Source organism: Pyrus communis, chromosome 3, assembly GCF_041283825.1.
Source record: "Pyrus communis isolate YQ-2024b chromosome 3, ASM4128382v1, whole genome shotgun sequence".
NCBI classification, from domain to species: Eukaryota; Viridiplantae; Streptophyta; class Magnoliopsida; order Rosales; family Rosaceae; genus Pyrus; species Pyrus communis.
The window spans coordinates 980,298-1,001,772 of NC_142567.1; the positions used below are offsets into that span (position 1 = coordinate 980,298).

Sequence of the window (21,475 nt, forward strand, 5' to 3'; positions counted from 1 at the left end):
CGCCAAATTTGCAAATGATGGATTTACTACAAGTTCATCCAATAGTGAAACGAATTGGAGCACTTTTGAGGGGATACATACAAAGAAAAGAAATAAACTAGATACAACAAGGTTAAATAATTTAGTTTATGTCCAATCCAACGCTAGGATCATGAACAAGAAGAATTTAGTCCATTCTTTTATTATCCATACAAGTATAGTTTTTTTAGGTGTAAATAGGTACTTCTTTACAAGATATATAATAAATTTACATAAATCCGCCTGGGCCGCCTAGGCGTTAGGCCCCTGTCCGCCGCCCAACTAACGCCTAGCGATTTTTAGAACCTTGCCGTTAAGACATTTATTTGTAGTTAATAAAATGGATGAATGCAGTTCCACAAAGAAACTCTAAACTCCTAATCCAACAGTCATATAGTTTCAGATTGAGATGATTTTTGGTAGACATGATTTTTTAGCTAGGGAATACCTAAAAGAAAGACATTTCAGATGTTAAAATACATTACAAAGTCAACTCCACAAAAACATGTGTAAAAAAAAGTGGTGCCACACACACACACTAGGCCATTATGTTCGTCAAAATGGTTCAAGAGTGTATTATATTGGTTAATTATGTGATTTTTTTTTGTCACTTATATACGCTTTGAAGAGAATAATTAAAAGAGAAATGTCAAAATTACCATCACAAAAGTTGAGTGCGATTTCGTTTGTTTCTTCATATTGATTTTCCTAAATTCTTGTGATTAGTCATGCTTTGGTTAAGGTACCTAAAGAAAGTATACATAAAATTGTGAAACAGGAAATATAATGGCAGTACTTTACGTACCAAAACCCTAATTTTTTTTTAAAAATTAATCGGAGCAACAAAGATGCCCACTAGAGCAAGTAAATTGGAGAATCCAACGAAAGTAGGAAGGTGTGGCCCCAAACTGTATATGACAATACGATGCGCATTTTTCTGAGGTCCACTTAATTTTTGTCCTCAGACTAAGCCTCTAAAAACTTAGAACTGTCTTAATCTCACATCATTAGTTGATTGAGAGAAATGTATGTTCTACCCCACCGAGTTCCCAAAATAATCACGCAACGATGATGATTGTGCTGGAAAAGTAAGAAATATTGGAATTAGGGTTCTCAAGCCTAATTAGTTTTCGTGATAGTTAATAAAAACCAAAATGACTAGCTAATAGCATACTTGGAAGATATGAGAGCCATGAGTGTGTGTGTCCTTATCCTTGTACTTTTTCGCACGATCTGCCTGCTGATCGACCAGATTTGAGAGTAGGTATATATTTTCATTGAACAACCACAAATATTCATGTTCTCTAAACAGTGGTTTCACGCTGAGAAATCGTACGGGAAGAAGCAGAAACATTGGTTTAAGCTTGAACTCCAAAAGCAGTACCTTTTTGCCACTAGCAGTAACTATGGGACGAACATATATATATATATATATATATATATATTTTCAAAGATGTGGTGGTATATATTATTGCCTGGGATATATTCTTTTGATGCATGTAAAAAGTTGCAGCCTTATTAAGCTTTAGCTTTTGTTATCACCATCCAATATGTTCTATCCTCAAAGAAGTAATGTAAGTTGTAAAATTAAAGAAGCAGTACATGCAATGACAGTGAGGATGTGAAGAAACGTTTGTTATCAAAAGTTTTTAAAACATTTATAAGGAGTTGGGCTGCTTCCCACATATCAGAGACAAGCTTCATGTTGTCATCCTTGTTGTGGAGTTGGCTCCTGCAGATTGGCACAATTTATAGCTTGAAAGTGACTCTTTTAGAGTGATATCTTGTTTTGTTTCTGGTTCTTTTTCTCCTCCTTGGTCGCCAACGACAAAGCTAGAGATCTGCATAGATGAGGGCATTCTCAAACAACAAAGTCACAAATTACAAGGTTTGAGAATGTAGTAAAAAAAACGCTTATATACTAATTCATAATGTTTTTCATACAACAAATTAACTCAACGCGTTTTCATGTATTTAAAACATTGCATACAACTTCATTTTGGACTTCCCTTCTTGATGTGTGATTTTCTTTTTTACCTAATCTTTTTAGATTTTCCCTTTTTTTTTTTTGCAACTTGTCTTGCAGGTTCTTACCTTTTAAATTTTATTTTAAAGGGGTTTGGTCCTATGTCCACTCCCTCTTTTTCTTGTATTTTCTTTTTCAAGTGAGGTAAAGTTTATGTCCCATTTTTCTTGTATTTTATTTTTCTTACTTTATGACGGGTGAGGTGTATTCATTGATTAGGTGTAACTTCTTTTTTTCATATCAATAAATTTTCCTCGTACTGTTGAGGTTTTTCAAAAAAAAAAAAAAAGAAAAAAGAAAAAAAAAAATACTGAACTACATAATGTTTTGAATTTTCTTCATTAACTAGCTAAATTACATCATTCAGACAGGAACTGAAAGGGATATATTGTGTAAGTCTTAGCTTCCAATTTACCCTACAAATTAATTTTCAAAGGACGTCATAAATAAGTGTAATTTCTTAGTTTTTTCTGTCTGAACCTTCTCTATGTCTGGCTCTAATTTATATATAAAATGCCCAATTTGGCAAGTTTATTGTCCTTTTCATCTTCAGGCAGACCTCAGCTCATCTATAAATTAGTGTTATCCCCTTTAAGGCAGCTAGGTCGTCTCACGATCAAGATTATATGGAGAAATGTGACTGCATAAGTTAAGATAAGTGTCTATGACTTTTTATTAGAACAACCGCAACACATAATGTTTTCCTGCATGGATCAACGGGTTTGTGTTGTCGTTGACTGCACATGTTTTTCCATTCATAGGCTACTTAGATTTAATTAATTGAGTATTATGACTTGATGTTCTTCAACATATGCATATGAGTAATAGTGTCATACATGTTTCTTTCTCATGATTTGTCGAGGACAATTTGAAAACACTAATACATATTTTAAAAAGAAATTAAATGTATGGTTACAGACAATTTGCTCAATATTCTGTTTAACGTCTATCATAATTTAACGAAACGAATCAGATTTCATTGCAAAAGACTTTAGCGTCGAATAATTTCATGACCCTCTTTTGCCTCCTTTCCTGTTTCTTTTCCAGATGATTCTTTGATTTTTGAGATTTATAATTAAGCATCCATACTTATCACTAAGTTGCATACTTAAAAAGAAACTTAGTAATTATAAAATGAAAATATAATTAGATAATTGAACCTTTGCAAAGTGACTAGCCCAAATAAATTATATATAACTAAGTCATTTTCACAAGGGTGGGTGCGGGGAGGTTTCTCCATTAAGCATAATAATCAAGATTAGGACATGTGAATTGATTTGCACCAAGTAAATTGTATCCATGGTTATATAAAACCCCAAACCCTAGCTAGATCAACTACCGCGAACTGCCACATGCCAACCCTTACAAAACCTAACAATAATAGTTCTCTTATTAGGCAAACGAATTATCGATGCATGTTGTAAATCAATCCAGAATTCCTGGACGTGGCTGTCACCGTAAAAAGTTGATTAGAACTATGTTTTGCTGTTGTTAGAGTGACCTAATCTCATGTAAAAACCTTAATTAGAGAGCTAGCAGTAGGTAATCAAACACTGGGGTTTATAATTTACAATTAGTCCATTCTTTTTAGGTTTTAATTCGTTTGTATCTGTAGTGCAACAACTACACGTGCATGACTTTTGTTCACAAATTCGATTTCAGTTCATTATTTAAAGACTAATTATTAGTTGTTAATCTTATTGAGCTTTAATCAAAACAGATCGACGAAAGACCAAGGGGGGACCATTTTCTCCATAATTGATATGTTTGAGTCTTTCACTATTCTCCAACGCTTTTACTTAGGAGTAGTGCTTCGTGATCCACAAAAAAAAAACTCTAAACATAGAGTGATCTAAGGAGAGATTTTTCGATGTATTCTAACACACTTGGTATTATTATTTCAGTCAAATTATGACAGATGTATATGTTTTTATTATTAATATACTCTAAAAATGGGAAATATCGACTTTATCGCTCACTCATATTATAACACGTGAAATAATACATCACATAACAAATGTTCATAGTACAGATAAAAATTCCTCACTTGAGAGGGAGAGAGTGAGATTAGGGAATAAACAAATGAGAAGCCAATTATACAAACATAGAGAATTGCCTGTTGTGCTGACCAGGTATTTGTCGAGGCATGCCATGTCATCATATGATACGATATGGTGCATATGTACATAAGTATGCCTGTATGGACATCTAAGGTTCTATATAAAGCAGCTCAAGTAATTAGCAAGTGAAAGAGGAGCTAGGTAGCGACGTGTCTGTGTTCGAGAGGATCAAAATTTCATAATATAGAGATGGTTGATAATATAGGAAACAATAATTCATCAGCTGATAGAGAAGGGTTTAAGTACAATTTCACAGGTGGTAGTGGTAATGTCTCTAGTGATTATCACCACCATCTTCATAATCAAGAGGGGGTCATCAAGGAACAAGATCGGTTGCTTCCAATTGCTAATGTTGGGCGGATCATGAAGCAGATTTTGCCCCCAAATGCAAAAATCTCGAAAGAAGCCAAAGAAACCATGCAAGAATGTGTTTCTGAGTTCATAAGTTTTGTGACTGGAGAAGCATCTGACAAGTGCCACAAAGAGAAGCGCAAGACAGTGAATGGGGATGACATTTGCTGGGCTCTGGCAACTCTTGGATTCGATGATTACGCAGAACCGCTGAAGAGGTACTTGCATAGGTACAGAGAATTGGAAGGCGAGAAGGCTGCTCACCAAGGTAAGGCTAACAGTAATGAGGAAAAAGCTGAAGTTTCACCACCAAGGATAAGATTTCCTACAGCGGCAGCTGATATGTCTAATCCTCCATATATGGAAAGGGGAAATAGCTCGCTCTCCCGGCGATTTTGAGTACTGATCATATGAATTAAGCGAGGTAATTAATATAGTAATTAGTACTACTAGATCTTAATTAAATTTCATGTGTTGAAGGTACTGACTATATAAAATTAAGTGGGGAGGTTTAATTTTAGGCTTTTGGTTTTTGTTATCAGGCGTGCTCATAAAGTCTTGGGTTCCTTCTTCGGTTGACTGTAATTAGGTCAAGAATTATGAGAAATTGGAGTTAATCCACTGACTTATTTGTCTTTTAATTCAAATATATATATATATATATGAAGGTTTTTATAGCGAATTCAAATATGAAGTTTATTGCAGGTGATTGTATGAGATATACATTTTGAGCTGTATTCCTACTTGTTAATTTTCTAAGTCGTGATCAAGAAGTAAATAACTTGTGAAATCTTGAACATAGATTATCTTGCTAATCTTTCCTTCTCAATTTTGTCCGCAACCTAAATTCAAGCTTAGGGTTAGTGAATGGGATCTGGATATTCTTTTCCCCCTAATTTATGTCATATATAGGGCGATGGAAACCCTAACAACAAAAACTGGAATCACCAACCATATATGCATCTGATTAGTTAAGCATCAGATTTTAGTGCAAGCTGCCATTAAGTTTTTTTGCCCCTTAATTATGAAATCTACTCAAAAATCAAATGTGCATAATCTCGTCTCAATTTTGATGATAATTAAGTCATGTTCCGATCACAATCTTTCTGGTGTGATCGAGTTAGATCTGCTATGATCGATTACGGAAGAAATTGGATATGCTTAGGGCTTTATACATGGATCCATCTTTACTTTGGGGAAAACAATTGTTTCAATTCGATTTTAGGTTTGGTTTCTTACTGATAATATATAATAAAAAGACTTGAAGATCATATCTATGCATTTTCTCTTGAGAACTGGTTTGCATTTGAATACGATCTGGTTGTTTAGATTAAAACTATTTTCAAATCTATCTCCTTCCCGTTCGCCTTCCTTTGAATATGAAAAGAATAATTTTAAGAGTCTATCCGAAGGTGCTTTGTCCTGTCAAATTTTGGAATTTATCAAAACAAACTTTGATGCTTTGTTGTTAATTTTACTCCGAGCAGTGATGCAAATTCAGACTGAGAACGTGTCCTGATGTGTAACCCAGCTTACTTAATCTCCCATAGCTTCAACCACCATAGTTTTACCTTTGGTTGTAATCTCATTTCATCAATATTTGATGCCCAAAAAAAAAAAAAAAAACTCTCTGAGTTAAAATTTTATTTGTTAGTGTACATATATGCCATGTAGGGTTTTTCCTTATAAAAATGAAATTTTCTTTCAAGACATCAATTGTTAGTTAAGCCATGTTTTGATTACATATTACTGATGTGACTAAAATCTACATGAGAAATTGAATGCATAATTAAGGTTTTGAGAACCATGTTTTCAAGTTTTATTATCAATCCTGGAACCAAAGTAATTAGTACTAATTATATTGGACTTGGATATCAAACCCTATTTATGCAACTCTTTAGCACTTATGATGCAGTTTGGTTGAGCATTGGACATCTTGTACTCTTACTGTAAATCTCTCTCTCTCTCTCTCTCTCTCTCTGTTTGTCTGCTTGTCATCTAACTAACCATGGATACATATGCATACTCTAGCTACTTATTTTCTTAATTACTTTAAAAAACCCACATTAGCCATCACTCATGTACATCATGAGGCTAATTATGTTAGTCAATGGGTAGCTAGGGTTTTCTTTGACAACCGAGGGCACACTTTTTCACCGGGGACCACAGCAAATTTAGCAGCCACGGCTCATCCTTCCATGGTTAATTTGTCGTTAAGCATCCCCATTAAGTCTGCATCATGCCGAAGGTTTTAACATATATTCAAATGAGCTTGGATCATTTTCCCACACGTGAGGATGACTGAGCTCCAATATGTGAAGTTGTATGGCAGTATCTTGTGAGGATTTCTTGGCAATTGGAGACAAACTAAGGGAGAAGTGAGACTGAATAAAGTATTAGGGTTTCTAGGGTTCTCTAGTGTCAAGTACTAATTTATATTAATTAGATTTGCGATCTGAAAGAAACCATCTCCTCTTGTTCCTTGATAACTCCAAAAGAAAAGAGGATCGATCGATATGATACAAGATCTGAGACAGGCAGACAGGCGAGACAATGGATGGAAATTTAAGATGCCATGAGGCATGAGACAGAGTTGTTTGTCCAATGATGCACCTACTTAATTAATTTTGTCACTCTTTAAATGTGTTGTTGCATGATTTGCATCTATGGATTTTTTATATGGATGATGATAAATTTTAAGGCTCAGTATGGTTCAATACCAACATCATTGATGTTATTCCAACTTAATCACTTATGGTTAGGTGTAGAGTTTTATCACAAAAGGTCTCGGTGATATTAAGACTGAAAACTCCTTGTTGGGTTTTATCATGAAAGGTCTCTGTGAAATTAGGAGTGAAAGCTCTCATATATTAATTGTATATATTTGTCATATGACCGACCGATGTAAGATTTTATACACCAACACGCTTCCTCATGAGTGGCTCCATAGGGGGTCACAAAGAAAACCAATTCCCACATTAGGAATTGGTCAAGTCATTATATTAGAGCTAACACATGACTTTTCGAGAGTCTGATCGGTATTCAGTAGGTCATCACTTGAGACAATGCACCATTTTTTGAAGGCTTAGTTATTTAGTAGTTAGTTATTTCCCAACTTAACCACATATTGTAAGGTGTTGGATTTTATCACAAAATTCCTCGCTGATATTAACACTGGATAATTCTATATATTAAATGTATATAATTTGTTAGATGACCGATGATAGATCCTATTCTCCAACATATGTCATCACTTGATTTCTCAATTTGATTAATGTCATTTAAGCCATATTTATAGGGAAAGGAACATGTTGGCTGATGGTTTGGAAAAACTGAATTTGTCTTTAGACTTGGGCTGTATTATATTGGATGACCTTCTTCCTTCAATTGTTGGTTTATTCTTAGTGATATTTTTGGGGTTGCTAGGTCTCGACTTTTTTGTGTAAGCCTTTAAGCTGATTTATTTCTTTGTTTAGAAGTTCTACTTGGAAAGGGATCCTTTTCGGATCCCTTCCTCCTAATCCACCAAATTAAGAGATCCAGACCATTGAAATTTGATCCAATGGTTAAAGTTTTTAAAACTTTTAAAGTGGGCCCCTATTTATAGTCGTTGGATCAAATTTCAATGGCCCGGATCCCCTGATTTGGTGGATTAGGAAGAAAAGATCCGGAGATGATCCTTTTCCGTTCTACTTGGGCTTTGGGCTTCTTTGTAATAAATTTTTATTAACGAATTTCTAATTTACTTACTTAATCAAATACTATCAATTTTACTGTTATTAACGGATGAAGGATCGAGACTGATAGTAGTACCAAATTAAAATTTGGGTAAATCTCAGTTTACTACCCTCAAGTTTTGTGGTTTTCAACATTTGGTACATGAATTTTTTTTCGTTCCAGAGTCATACCTAAAGTGTTAATTTTGGGATAGTCTCATACATTCGTTAGTCTGGCTGTTAAGTCTCCCGTTAACTGATGATTTGGCACCCATGTGGACAATGACTGGGCACCACGTGTCATTAAGGAGTCCACATGGAAATTAAAAATTCAAAAAAAAAAAAAAAAAACCTACCCGTCTTCTACTTCCCCCTAACCTCCTTCTTCCCTTCTTTCATCTGTAACCCATACCCCCTTCTCTCCTTTGCAACCTGCACCACCCTTCTTCATTTCCTTTGCAACCCACACCCACCTCTCCTACCTCACCTCACCCTCACTCCCTCCATTCTTTCCTCTGCTTCCACCCAACACTCTATACCCGACCCACCTCCACCTTCTTCACCCCCTCCCTCCGGCACCCTCTCCCTCCCTTCTTTCTTTTGCAACTTGTACCCCTTCTCTCCCTGCTCTTTTCTACAACCTGCACCACCCTCCATTCTCTCCTCCATCCTCTTCACCTCACCCTTGGGAAATTTAACCTGAAACCAAACCCAGTCGAGAATTTCAAACATTGAGCAGAAAAAGAATAACCTTAATTGGAGAAATCTGAGTGCACCTCACAAAACAAACAAAACCCAAATTAGAAATGTGACCAAAACGAAAACCTTACTGAGATAGGACATCGAAAACCAAACCCAGTTAAGAATTTCAAATATTTGATCAGGAACAAATAGAACCACTTCTATAATTGGGGAAAGAAAAGAGAACCAGATAGCAACTACCTGAGAAAAAGGGGGAACCGGGGTCACGGCAGCAGGAAGGAGACCTGTCGGCGTTGTCGCAACGGACGGGGATTGAACTTTCATCCAGATCGTAGCTGGTGACTTGGGTGTTGGTGTTGAAGGACCGAAAAACGATGGGAAATACAGAAGTAGAACGTATGGTGACCTGGATGTTTGTGTTCCTCAGATTTTGGGGATTAGGGTTTTTGCAAAGGGTGGAGATGAAGAGGATGGAGGAGAGAAAAAGGAAGGGAGGTGAAAAGGGTGAAGGTGGGTTGGGTATAGAGTGTTTTGAGGGGGGGGCGCAGAGGAAAGAAGGGAGTGAGCGGGGATGAGGTAAGGTAGGAAATGTGTGTGTGGGTTGCAGAGGAGACGATAGAGGGTGGTGTAGGTTGCAGAGGAGACGATGGAGGGTGGTGTGGGTTACAGAAGAGAGAATAGAGGGATGATGAATGGGGGTTGCAGATGAGAGAATGGAGGGTGAGGGTTGCAGATGAGAGAAAGGAAGGTACAGGTTGCAGAGGAGAGAATTGGAGGGTACGGGTTGCAGAGGATAGAAGGGAGGTAGAAGACGGGAGACTTAATGACATTTGGCACCTAGTCATTGTCCATATGGGCGTCACGTTAGCAGTTAACGAAAGACTTAACAACCAAACTAACGGATGTATGAGACTGTCCCAAAATTAACACTTTAGGTTTCTGGGACAAAAAAACTTCATGTACCAAATGTTGAAAACTACGAAATTTAAGGGTAGTAAACTTAGATTTACCCAAAAAAGAAAAATGCTAAGGAGACTCTCTCATAAAAAAGAGTTTCACAATTAGTATGGATGCAAATAACATCTCCACAAGTTTAATAGAAAATACAAATTCACGGGCAACATAGTAAAATTAAATAAAAATTAATAATAAATAAAAATTTAAAGGCAGTATAGTAATAGAGGGACGAAAATTCATACGTGTTAAGCAAATCCAATAACCCTAAAATTAAAAGACGGACATTGACGGTGAGGAGAAGGTAGGTACATTAGGTGATAGGGAGTAAGGATCACTGAAAAGAGAAAAGAAGAAGAGGCTAGGAGGAGGGGAGGGAAAAAGGGGCTACCACCAATCCCAAGCTAGAGTGAAGGGGTTAACAAGTATGAAAATTGTAGATTTAGGGTTGTGTTATGGGAAGGAGCAAGCAGCTATGAGCGATATTACTATTCTAAGCTAAATTACGAGAGAAAATGAGAGAAAAAGCCAGAGACACAATAAATTATGGAGAAATGTTGTACTTACAAAGACAATCCTTGCATTCCAATTCTTTGATTAGCAAAAAGAATGATTTTTGTTGGGAAAGTAATGGACTTTCTGCGGAAAATTAGTGTAACGACCCGTCCTTAAATATTACGATGTTTATAAATTTAAAATATAAAATTACGAAAATGCCATTTGAGGCAAATGCGTTGACTTCATAAGCAACTAGAGTTAGTTTAGTGATGAGAGTCAGTAGAGTGAAGTATGCTACGCTATTAAAAAACAAAAACCTTTAAATATAACAAATATATATACATACACACACACACACACACTTCTCACTCGTGGAAATTGCTTTAGTGCTTTCGTGAGCTTTTGATACTTTGATTTTTTTTTTTTTTTTAAATTACCACTTAGTACTATGATTTAATGATATTTCTTTTCACTTATAAGTGAAAGTTTAGTTTCAATCTCATCAAAGATAAATTCAAATCAAATTTTTATAATTAGTCCATTGTAAAATTTAACCTACTTACTCACCCTTTAGTTTTGATAATATAAAATGTATTCCCCCCCCCGCCCCCCGACTCTCTTGACTTTGGAAAAATTTTCTTGAAATATCTAATTGAGATTTTGGAAATAAAAGAAAACTCGTACTTCATGGAATCTCCTCCCAAACCCTAAATCTGATAGAGGCATGTGGTTCATGAGTTCTCCATGTGACACCTAGCTGAGTCCCCAACTCAACACGTGCTAAAGAGATGGCACATTGTGCTTTTTCTTTACGAAGGGTCTCAACTTTTGCCGGCCACCACGATGTACGTATTAAAATTGGCATTTTTGCAACTTTTATATTTACTTTTTAATCATCTATTAGATAGTAAATCGTAGTTTAATTATCAGTGACTATTAAAATAAGTACTCATCAAATGTTGAATAAAAATCCCACTTAACTTTAGTTCTGTTCAAAACGATAGTGGTTTAAGATATTTTACTACCGTAATCACTGTATACATATTATAATCAAGAAATTGTGCATTTTGTTGTAAGGTAATGCTACAATCCTTAACTATGGAATCTTGTGGTACCAACATTAACTTTTAGGTGTATATATTTTTATTATTAGAAATAATATAAAGCATAATATACTGGGAAATATAGCCACGTTGAGAATTATTTTTTTCACTTGTAAATAAGAGGTCTTAGGTTCGATTCTCACTAAATTCGAGTTTGAACCATATTATTGCTAGCACATTGTGAGGCTAAGTTCACCACCTCCTTCTTAATGTAGATAATATCGTTTGTTCAAAAAAAAAAAAAAAAAAAAAAAACAAAAAAAAGCCTATCTTTTTGAGTTGTTATAAAATTAACCAAGTTGAAGTGAAAAAGACTTAATTACCCTTAAGTTAAAACTCTCCCTTCTCCATCTACCTAGGGGTTTTTTTATTGGGTAGAATTGTAGCACATACGGCGTCGTAAAGGTGCCGTTTTTGTGGATGTGCCTATCTCCACTAATTCTCGTCGGGACCGAGCACGCGCTCGATCCCAATACCGGAGTTCTCGAAGAGAACGCCGGAGTTGAGGAGGTCGGGGCAGCAGACAGCGAGCTTGTGAAGGGCGGCCTAGTTGCCAGGAGGCTTTGAGGAGTTGCCAAGGAGATCGGAGACGACAGAAGGGATGACCTTGTAGCACTTGGTCTTCCAATCATGGAGGAGAACTTGGTGAATGAGCAGGCGAGCCGAGCCCAGTTTCACGTGTCCCCCTCGAGCTTGAAAAGGATATTTAGAATGACGTCGTCGGAGAGCTTCGAGAATAGGGTTCCGGCCATCGGAATTCGAATTTGTATGAGAAATGATGGGACAAAAAGGACGGAAAATGACATTGAATTTGGGTATACTCGGGGGTTTTAGAGATGAGTAACATAATTTATGTTTGGTTCGATTTGTTTTTCAGTTGTTTGTTTCTGGTGAATCGATTTGGGAAGATGGGATTGGGAAGTGTGCCAAGAATTAATTCGGGAGTAAATTGTAGCAATGATCCCTTAACTCTAACTCATTTGGAGCAATGATTTTTTAACTAAAAATCCATTACCATTGGTCCCTCAACTTTAATCCAACTAGAGAAATGATTCTTCAATTTTAACATAATTGGAGCAATGATCCCCCAATTGTAGCAATGATCCTTCTAACATAACTCATTTTGACAAAATTCTAATAAACTTGACGAAAATAATCATAGCTACACGTTTTTTATGATTGGAGGGACACCAATTGTAGCAATGGTCATTCTAACATAACTTATTTTGACAAAATTCTAACGAAGTTGACGAAAATGATCATAACCACATTTTGATGAGTTGATGGATCAATGGTAATGAATTTTTAGTTGAGGGATTATTGCTACAATTTAATTAAAGTTGAGGAACTATTGCTACAATTTACTCTTAATTTGAGCATAGGAGACGAACACCAAAGATAGGAGGAGAAGAGAGTTTTAACTTAAGGGCAGTTAAGTTGTTTTCACTTTAATTTTGATTAATTTAATAACAATTGGAAAAGATAAGCTATATTTCATTAGGTGATTCTCATTTGCTATATTTCTAAATTTCCCCAATACATGTTGTCTATTAATAATATGATACATGAATTAATAAAATTATAGCACAATCAGTAATATATTGCCCTAGAGAAAGAACATATAAATAAGGGTAGACCATGAAAAGAAGGAAGAAAGACTTGTAGACAAAATACATAGCATGAATGACCAATTGCTGCTTTACTAGACAAATGTAAAGAAATGCATTAGCAATGGAGGATTGCATTTAAATATGTGTGTGTGTGTGTGTGTGTATGTACGTATTACAATTGCACTCTTTCTCGTGGAGGAGCCCGGAATTGTAATTTACTCTATACGACATGAATAGTGTTCTAAACAATTACTAGATTTATTTCTCTATTTGATGTAGCTAGTAATTAATCACCTTAATAAGTTTATCTCAAGGATGCAGAGAGATTTTTAGTATACCGAGAATATGGTTCGGTACACTAAGTGTTACAAAACAATTGGTTGCATACATCTAAAATAAAATTCAGTAAATTTTATTATGACGATTAATTTTAAAATAAAATTCAGTAAATTTATTGTAACACTTGGTGTACAAGGCTGTGTTCCAAGTAACTTTTTCTCCAAGGATGTACCCAATCTTTGTATCCACTTTCTTTTGCCCTAAATTTCATAAGTCATGCCCACTTTCAACATGCGCTTGTGAGGAATATCAAATACTTTATCACTCTGCCTCAAATTTCTCTTCAAGATATTGTAAGCATAATCAATCAAAATTCTTTTCGCTAGACCAGCTCCTTTGGCAGCCGTCACTTCATTTTCCCCAATCAAATGAACAACTCCCCACCTCCATGCTTTGTCTATTGCCTCAATCTCTCTGTCCAACAAATCTTGTTGCTCATCTTGATCATCAACTTGCTTCTTCAAATCCTCCTTCCAATTCTCTCCACCGTTCGCCAAAGTCCCGTCTTTGAATTCTTCCTTAATCTCAAACTTGATCTCCCCATTAGTACTATGCATATTATTTCTCTGAGATATCCAAAAACTATTCTTTATGAACTCTTTCAACTTTTCCACCAACAATACTTCGAAGGGTTCGTTCTCATTGCGAACATCCGTGTACCCGTATCTTGCAACACATCGGAACACATTCAGATCCTTAGGCTCCACTCTCCGAAAAAGAAAGCGCTCTCCCAACGGAACCTTGCTTATAGGCAACGATTTGATTGAGACAAAAACAAGGACGGAGTGCAATGCAGGAACATTCGCAGCATAATGATTGAAGATCGGCGGGATGCCTTGAACAAGTTCCGAATAGAACACGGCGAGGCCAGGCAAACGAGAAAAGTTTGCATCAATGGAGATTTCTTTGAGTTGTTCGGGAGAAATTTTGTGATCAAGCTCGTAATAGTACTTCCTTTGATGCACATCATTCCACACAAACATTACAAACATCAACACTGTGGCAAACGCAAGGGGAAGATATCCGCCCTGGTTAAATTTGTAGAGCACTGAACTTAGATACAGAAACTCTACACTTCCAATGACAAGAACATATGAGATGACGAGGAATATGTTGGTCTTCCATATCATGATCATGATTAGCACTAGGAAGGATGATGTAAGCGTCATTACAAACACCACTGCTATACCTGTATATATATCCGTACGGACACAGAAAAATTTTCCTGTCAGACTTTGAATGTGGACCATGTATTAATTTGACTCTCTTTCTTGAATGTGAGACCGTGGCTCAGGGTTAGATCGATATGGCAACATAAGCATTTGTTTGAATTTATCCAAAAAAAGGAAAAAAAGCATTTGTTTGATGATATAAGTTTGTCAAGAGAACATTACCGTATGCATTGCCGATCTCTTCAGTGCTTCGAAACCCTAAAGTGACTCCAACACAAGCTAACATGAGAAGGTAGTTCACTTCCGGAATGTAAACTTGTCCGGCATACGTGGTCGATGTGTGCACGACTTTCACACGAGGGAAACACCCTAATGATAGTGATTGTTGGATTATTGAGAAAGTCCCTGAAATCATAGCTTGACTAGCTATGATTGATGCCATTACTGCCACTCCAAACATAGGCCAATACAAAGGTTCTGCATGCATTCAGCACAATTAGTACAGAATCCGAGACGTATGGATAAAAACTTAACATCGTACCCATTAAGATATTATGGTGATTTGATACTTAGCTCGTAAAAGGTTATTATAATATTATATTCTTACTTGGTATCGATTCGAAGAAGGTATCTTCAACAAGAAGATGGTGCTTGCGAAGAAAAGAGGCTTGTCCAGTGTATGCCAATACAAGAGCTGGATAAGTAACTGCGCACATACTTATTTGAATGGATCGCACTGTGAAGTGTCCCACGTCAGCAAATAAAGCTTCAGTTCCTGCAATTTGTGAATGTAATTGACGCTTTCATTAATAAATATTTTGGTGTGTAATTAGTGATTTTGAAGAATTTAAAAGAGTTATAAACTCATGGAATTTTAATTGAGTTTTCATAGATTTTATGTGAATTTTGAGTGAATTCTCTCAAAATATGATGGGAGAAAGACTAGATTCGCTAAAATCTAAAATACAGTGATACACTATATATGGAATTCCTCAAAATTCATCAAAATTCTTAATTTTTTAAATCAAAATCATGATTGAATCCACATGGACTTATAAGTTAATTACTTCAAAATCTTTGATTGAGTACACCTGCATTTTTATGAACTTGTATAAACTCTTTAAAAATGTTGATTAAATACCTTTGGACTTTTATAAATTCATTTAAAATCAAAATAAACACTACTAAATTTTTGAATGAAGTAAATTGGAAACCTGTTATTGCTAAGGCAATGCCACCAAGAGAAATCCAAGCGTCTTTTTTGTTCCTCCTGAAGTAATCTACTATGTATTGTGGGTTTAGAGCCTTGACCACCGTCGGATCAAACTTGATGAAGTTGTAGACACCAATTCCAGCAATCATGATAAACCAAATGCAAATAATTGGTGCAAAACTGTAGCCTACTTTATCAGTTCCAAATCTTTGAACCATGAATAGACCAAGCAAGATGGCTACTGATATCAAAACAACCCGATCTGTACACACATATTAAATTAGAATTAATTACATTATTTTTCACTATCCATTTTATATACCACACACAAATTAACAATATGTGTATCAAATTATCAATACCTTCTGTCATTGCAGATGTGGCTCGTTTGATTCCTCCAACGGCCGCAAGAACTGCCATCAAATTGGAACAAAAAAAGCATTGCTCTCAGTATAAACCATCATACTATCACTCAACCATTGATCTCCATTTGGTTACGCAATGGATTTTTCACAATATTCATAGCGAAAAAGCTTTCTCTACTGAAGTAGCAACAACCAGTAGACCCATAGCCAATGTAGTTAGCAAATACACATGATTATACACATGTAATTGGCTAGGTAATATTTTATTAATAAAAATGGCAACTCCTCTTTGAGGCATTCTATGAAGCTCTGGAGTTTGGAGGGTCATGACTCGAGTGACACCAATGAGCATGGAAGTAGAGAGATTTTTGTCAAAACTACAAAGATGGTCTCAACATTGATATTGTTTTTGACTTGATCATTTGTTCAATAAGATTTTATACCCAAAAAAAAAAAATCTAGATAGAACTCGTAGTGATACTATCCAATATAAAAAGAATTTTCGAACAAGGATATGCTTCAAGAATTCTAGCATATAATATATATATATATATATATATTTTTTTTTTTTATATACATTATCAAGCAACCATGTCAAATGACGCGAGATATAGATATATACGTTCTTTTTTTTCTTTTTAATTAAAGATTTGACAAACCTGAGATGCAAGGAGTGAGGACACCATCACCAATGACCATGGAGGTACCAAGCATGGTGGCGAATAATAGAAAGACTTTGGCGAATGGGCTGTTCTCTAATGAAGATTTAAGCCTTGATGCCCTCTTTACTCTTTTGGTAGGCAACTCAACCTGAAAATTTGAAACATCGCGATCCTCCACTTGTTGACTTGGAGTCAAACAAACCTTGGCATATCGACACAGCAAAGAGTATAGTGCGAACGTCCCTCCTGCAAAAATATAAAAATTAATAACTGATATAACAAAAATATAGTTAGAAGGGTATTATTGTAATTGGGTTATATGACTATATAAGGGATTGTATAGCTATCATTTTCTTAAGTTCAGTTGCATACATTTTCTCTAATCAATCAATACAATCTCTCTTGTTTCTCTCTACCAATTCTTTCTCTTCCTCTGTACCAATTCTTCATCTTTTGCAATGTAGTGAATATGGTATCAGAGCGAATGATATCCAGTTGCAAACCATAGGTAGTGGCTGTATCATAAGTAAACGAGTTGATTTCAGGGAAAGCAGATGGGCACTCGAAATATATCGTTCGCATTGGAAAATGTTTTACACCCCCGTTAGAACAGCTTTGCTCCCCTTTATGCAAAAAGTAGCCAGCCCTGAGTAGGTGCAACAAAACAGTTTCCCCCATTAGAGCTGAATGCAACCTCTTCAATAGAGTAGAGCGCAAGAGCTTTCTGAGGAACATAGATAGCGTTGTTGTACTTGGTCTTAAGCCTTCGATCATCACACTCTCTGATTGCCTTTTCAATCTCCATCTCCCCTCCAAAAATACCAGTCTTCAAGGCAATGGAAATCTTGGCGGAGGGAGGTGGCTATGGAGTTGAAGGTCGAATGTGAGTAATTTGATTGAATATCCGAAGAAGTTTTGAATCAAAACAAAATTGGGTTTTGGGAGTTGAAGCGTTATATTTGCTCTAGTGACCAATTTATTTTGGAGACTTTCATGAAAAGGATTTGGACTAAGTTTATTTTAATAAAAAAAAGTGATGCTATAACTTTATTTAATGAAAATTACTTAAATTTTAATGAAAAAGACATAATTTTAATATTTAAAAAAACTGACGTGCGGACCCGCGCACCTCTCACATAAACTGTTTATGAAACTTACTACACTATTTATGAAACTTAACGGTACTATACTATTTATGAAACTTAACGGTATGACACTATTTATGAAACATAATGATACTACACTGTTTATGAAACTTAGCGACACTATACTATTTATGAAACTTAACGGTATGACACTGTTTATGAAACATAATGATACTACACTGTTTATGAAACTTAACGGTAGATGCTCGTTCCATATTTTCAAGTTCTTTCACTAAAATGCAATAAAAAGATTAAAAAAAAAAAATATATATATATATATATATATAAAAATAAAAATAAATAAAAAAACATGATAGGGATCAACGTCCACTCCGTTAAAGTCATTCATGGCTAATAGCTCAATACCATTACTAGAAAAATGGGTGATGAGTCCAACGAAGTTGTCAATGATGTTGCCCCACCCCTACCCCCAACCATCCCAACCCACACTTGATTGACTCCCTCCCAATCATACTGCCCCAGATGTGGTTTTGAATCGGAACCCCCTTCAATTTGAAATTTTAATTTTAGAGGAATAAAATATGCTTGGATTATGTCTAAGGGTTATGCAACTGAAGGATTGGTTGGGTGCTCTTTGCATGCGCCTTTAGTTAGGTTTTTGTTTTGTTTTTGTTTTTGTTTTCTTTCTCTTGTCCTTATAATTAAATAAAGTTATAGGATGATTTTTTTTTATTAAAACATAAAGTTTTGAAGTCCTTTTTATTAGTTTTTTTATTTTTTATTTTTTTTTATTTGAAGTTAATGTCGCACAACTAAGAAATTAAGACACTTAAACTCCTAGCAACATGGCCAATATGGGCATATTTACTCCATTGACAAACATGAGTACATTTCCTCAAATGAAGCGTATTGTTAGTATAATATAATTATGGGTTAGAATCAAATGAAATATGGTTAAAAAATCAAATTGTGTTTTCATGAGTAAGGGAGAATTCAAATATTTTTTTTAACAAACGATATTAGCTACGTTAAGGAGAGGATGTCGGTTTAGCCTCACAAAAACTAACAATAATATGATTCAAATACACATTTGACCAGAATCAAATCTAACCTCTTACTTACAAATAAAAATAAATATTACTAGACCATAATATTAAGTGGCAGGAAACACAAAAGATAAAACGCTTTTTCGAAAGCAATTGACTGAACTTGTATTTGCTTACTAATTTTCGATCCCCTATAAAGATCTTTTTGATATCAGTTATTAAAAAAGACTGATTTTTTTTTTTTTTTTGAAAAATAGAAAAGACTATGATTGAATTGGCAATTTAGAAAAAACTATCATAACTGGGTATTAGGCTATATCAGATAATATATATATATATATATATATATATATTTGTTTTTTTTTTTTTGGTTAAACGATAGATTTGTTAAATTAGATATTAGAATAGAGAACCGACGAAATCTAAATCCATGTCATGGTGCAAGGGTAACACTCTTTGCCATGGTGCAAGGGCAACACTCTTCACCATCACTGTGGCAGGGGATTACTTGCTGCTAGATAACATATTATTGATTTCATTAAAAATTACCCAAAAAACCTACATCTGTGTATTTGATCTTATACGTGGCCAGAAAATCACACGGGTTAGGTTGGGGCTTTTGTCGGATTAAAAAGACAAAATTAGGGATTTGAAGTGGAAGAATTTATAAGGGAATTCTTCATTCTGGAATTCCTCATTCTTTTTTATAGTTTAATTATAAGAAGTTTGACAAATTAACCTCAGCAACCAAAATATGCAAACTAAGAAGGTTTGAGTCTAACCATATCTGATGAGGCACCGGAAGTTAAATTTCCTTTTTATATTTATTTAATTCCTATGAAAAAGTTGAGAATAGTTTAATTATATTTACGTTAGCGGACCTACAGGTCAGGTCTGGGTTATGTGTTCTTTTTTTTTTTTTTTTTTTTTTTTTTTTTTTTTGGTGTGGGATGAGGCCAGGAAGAGAGGGGAATGCGTGTGTGTGTGTGTGTGTGTATATATATATTTAAATATTTAATTTTAAATAAAATCGAGTAATTTAATCGAAAATAGACTCTTTAATTATATCTATATAGATATATGAATTTGGTTGACTAGTATTTGGATTAGGGCGGTGGTGTCTTTGAGCTTCAGTGAGGTTTCTGTTTGCTATTAATGGCTGCTGTTTTGAATGTGCTGTTTCTTGGCACTCTCTTTCTTTGTTATGCCAACCTAAAAAAAGATAAGGATACGGGCCTACGGGGCATTTGAAAACAACAACTGGCGCTGCCCCCCACGGAAACAAGAATATATAGTTAAGTAGGAAGGATTTAATAAGTGATCGATGTTGTTTTGTTTGTAATTATACAGATGTAGAAGATGTATGGAGTCTTACCATCGCCATTATCGTTGGCCCGTAAGACGATAAAAACGTACTTAATGAGAGGGATTACGGTGAGAGTGTAAAGGATCAAAGAAAGAACACCCAAAATGTCATCGTCATGGTTGATGCCTTTGCTGAAGGTGCTCGCATACACATACAGAGGTGATGTACCAATGTCCCCGTAAACTATTCCGATGCTCTGAAATGCCAGTTGCATTATCACTGCCCAGCCCGCGCCCTAAAAAAAGTCCAAAAGAAAATAAATCACATGAAATCATTGTCATTTAGTACTTAATTTTGGATGTATGTCTCCGTACTTATAAATGATAATCTCAAGTTTAATTCCAATAAATAACGAATTTGTCATATTTTTTTGGTTGAAAACAACTTATGTTAAATGAGAATTGAATTCCAACCCTCGTCATATTTTTTTTGTTGAAAACAACTTGTAATAGTACTATTTTTATTAAATAACATAAGAAAATGGAGACGGACCTTGGAGGCATGGCCATGGGGAGCTGTGAAACTGCGTGACTCGAGGTCCAAGGAGTCGTATCTTCGCAACTTTTGCCATGAAAGTTTCTTCCCCTTGAGTTGATCCTTACCATGATCATGATGATCAGAAACTTCCTGAAGATCTTGGCTTCCTTGATCTGTAGGGTGTTCCACTACTACCTCTTCATCAGGCATTTCTATAACACCTAGGTAGCCACTTCTCACACACACTCAAATTAATTTCTAGAGAGAGAGAGAGAGAGAGAGAGAGAGAGAACTGTAGGTAGTTTCCTCTTTGAGAGCAAAAGCAAGCTAGGTGTTTGAGAGAGAGTTGAAATCTGGGGGTGCGCAAGTATGTGGAGGTGTTCTCCTGGATGTAAGGATAGAAGGTGATATTTAAAGGGAAATTAAGGAAGAGGCCACAACTCATACGCGTACTCCCATATACTCATTTACTTTTATACTCATATACATTGACCTATATTTTTACGCATGGTTGGCATATGTACATATAATGTTTGAATAAAAAATATAGAAACAAATCTCATGGTACTAGCAGAACAATAGCTAGGTGGGACGAGAGATTTTTTTGTTGTATTAAAAAATATTATTATGC

The 21,475-nt window shown here is 35.3% G+C and overlaps 2 protein-coding genes across 2 annotated transcripts; one reads left to right on the top strand and one right to left on the bottom strand.

Annotated features, from left to right (window-relative positions):
• The first annotated feature begins 4,312 nt into the window (after positions 1-4,312).
• On the top strand, positions 4,313-5,168 carry LOC137716611 (nuclear transcription factor Y subunit B-5). Its single transcript, XM_068456057.2, has one exon. The coding sequence runs from the start codon at positions 4,354-4,356 to the stop codon at positions 4,912-4,914; it is 561 nt and encodes a 186-aa protein (XP_068312158.2). The 5' UTR covers positions 4,313-4,353; the 3' UTR covers positions 4,915-5,168.
• An 8,469-nt stretch (positions 5,169-13,637) lies between these two features.
• Positions 13,638-21,054, bottom strand: LOC137716593 (potassium transporter 5-like). The gene is made up of 8 exons (XM_068456041.2): positions 20,860-21,054; positions 20,377-20,602; positions 16,847-17,095; positions 16,185-16,235; positions 15,824-16,084; positions 15,217-15,384; positions 14,832-15,086; positions 13,638-14,626 (listed from the first exon to the last, which is right to left on the bottom strand). Exons 1-8 carry the CDS (start codon positions 21,052-21,054, stop codon positions 13,638-13,640), a joined length of 2,394 nt encoding a protein of 797 aa, XP_068312142.2.
• Between the last annotated feature and the right edge of the window lie 421 nt (positions 21,055-21,475).

What these genes read in the sequence shown, in the direction of transcription:
- LOC137716611 (XM_068456057.2), top strand. Translation starts at nt 4,354, where the DNA reads ATGGTTGATAATATAGGAAACAATAATTCATCAGCTGATAGAGAAGGG.
- LOC137716593 (XM_068456041.2), bottom strand. Translation starts at nt 21,054, where the DNA reads ATGCCTGATGAAGAGGTAGTAGTGGAACACCCTACAGATCAAGGAAGC. An exon ending in GGCCAACGATAATGGCGATG is followed by an intron (nt 17,096 to 20,376) that starts GTAAGACTCCAT and finishes ATATTTTTGCAG; the next exon opens with GAGGGACGTTCGCACTATAC. An exon ending in AGAGATCGGCAATGCATACG is followed by an intron (nt 14,627 to 14,831) that starts GTAATGTTCTCT and finishes ATATATATACAG; the next exon opens with GTATAGCAGTGGTGTTTGTA.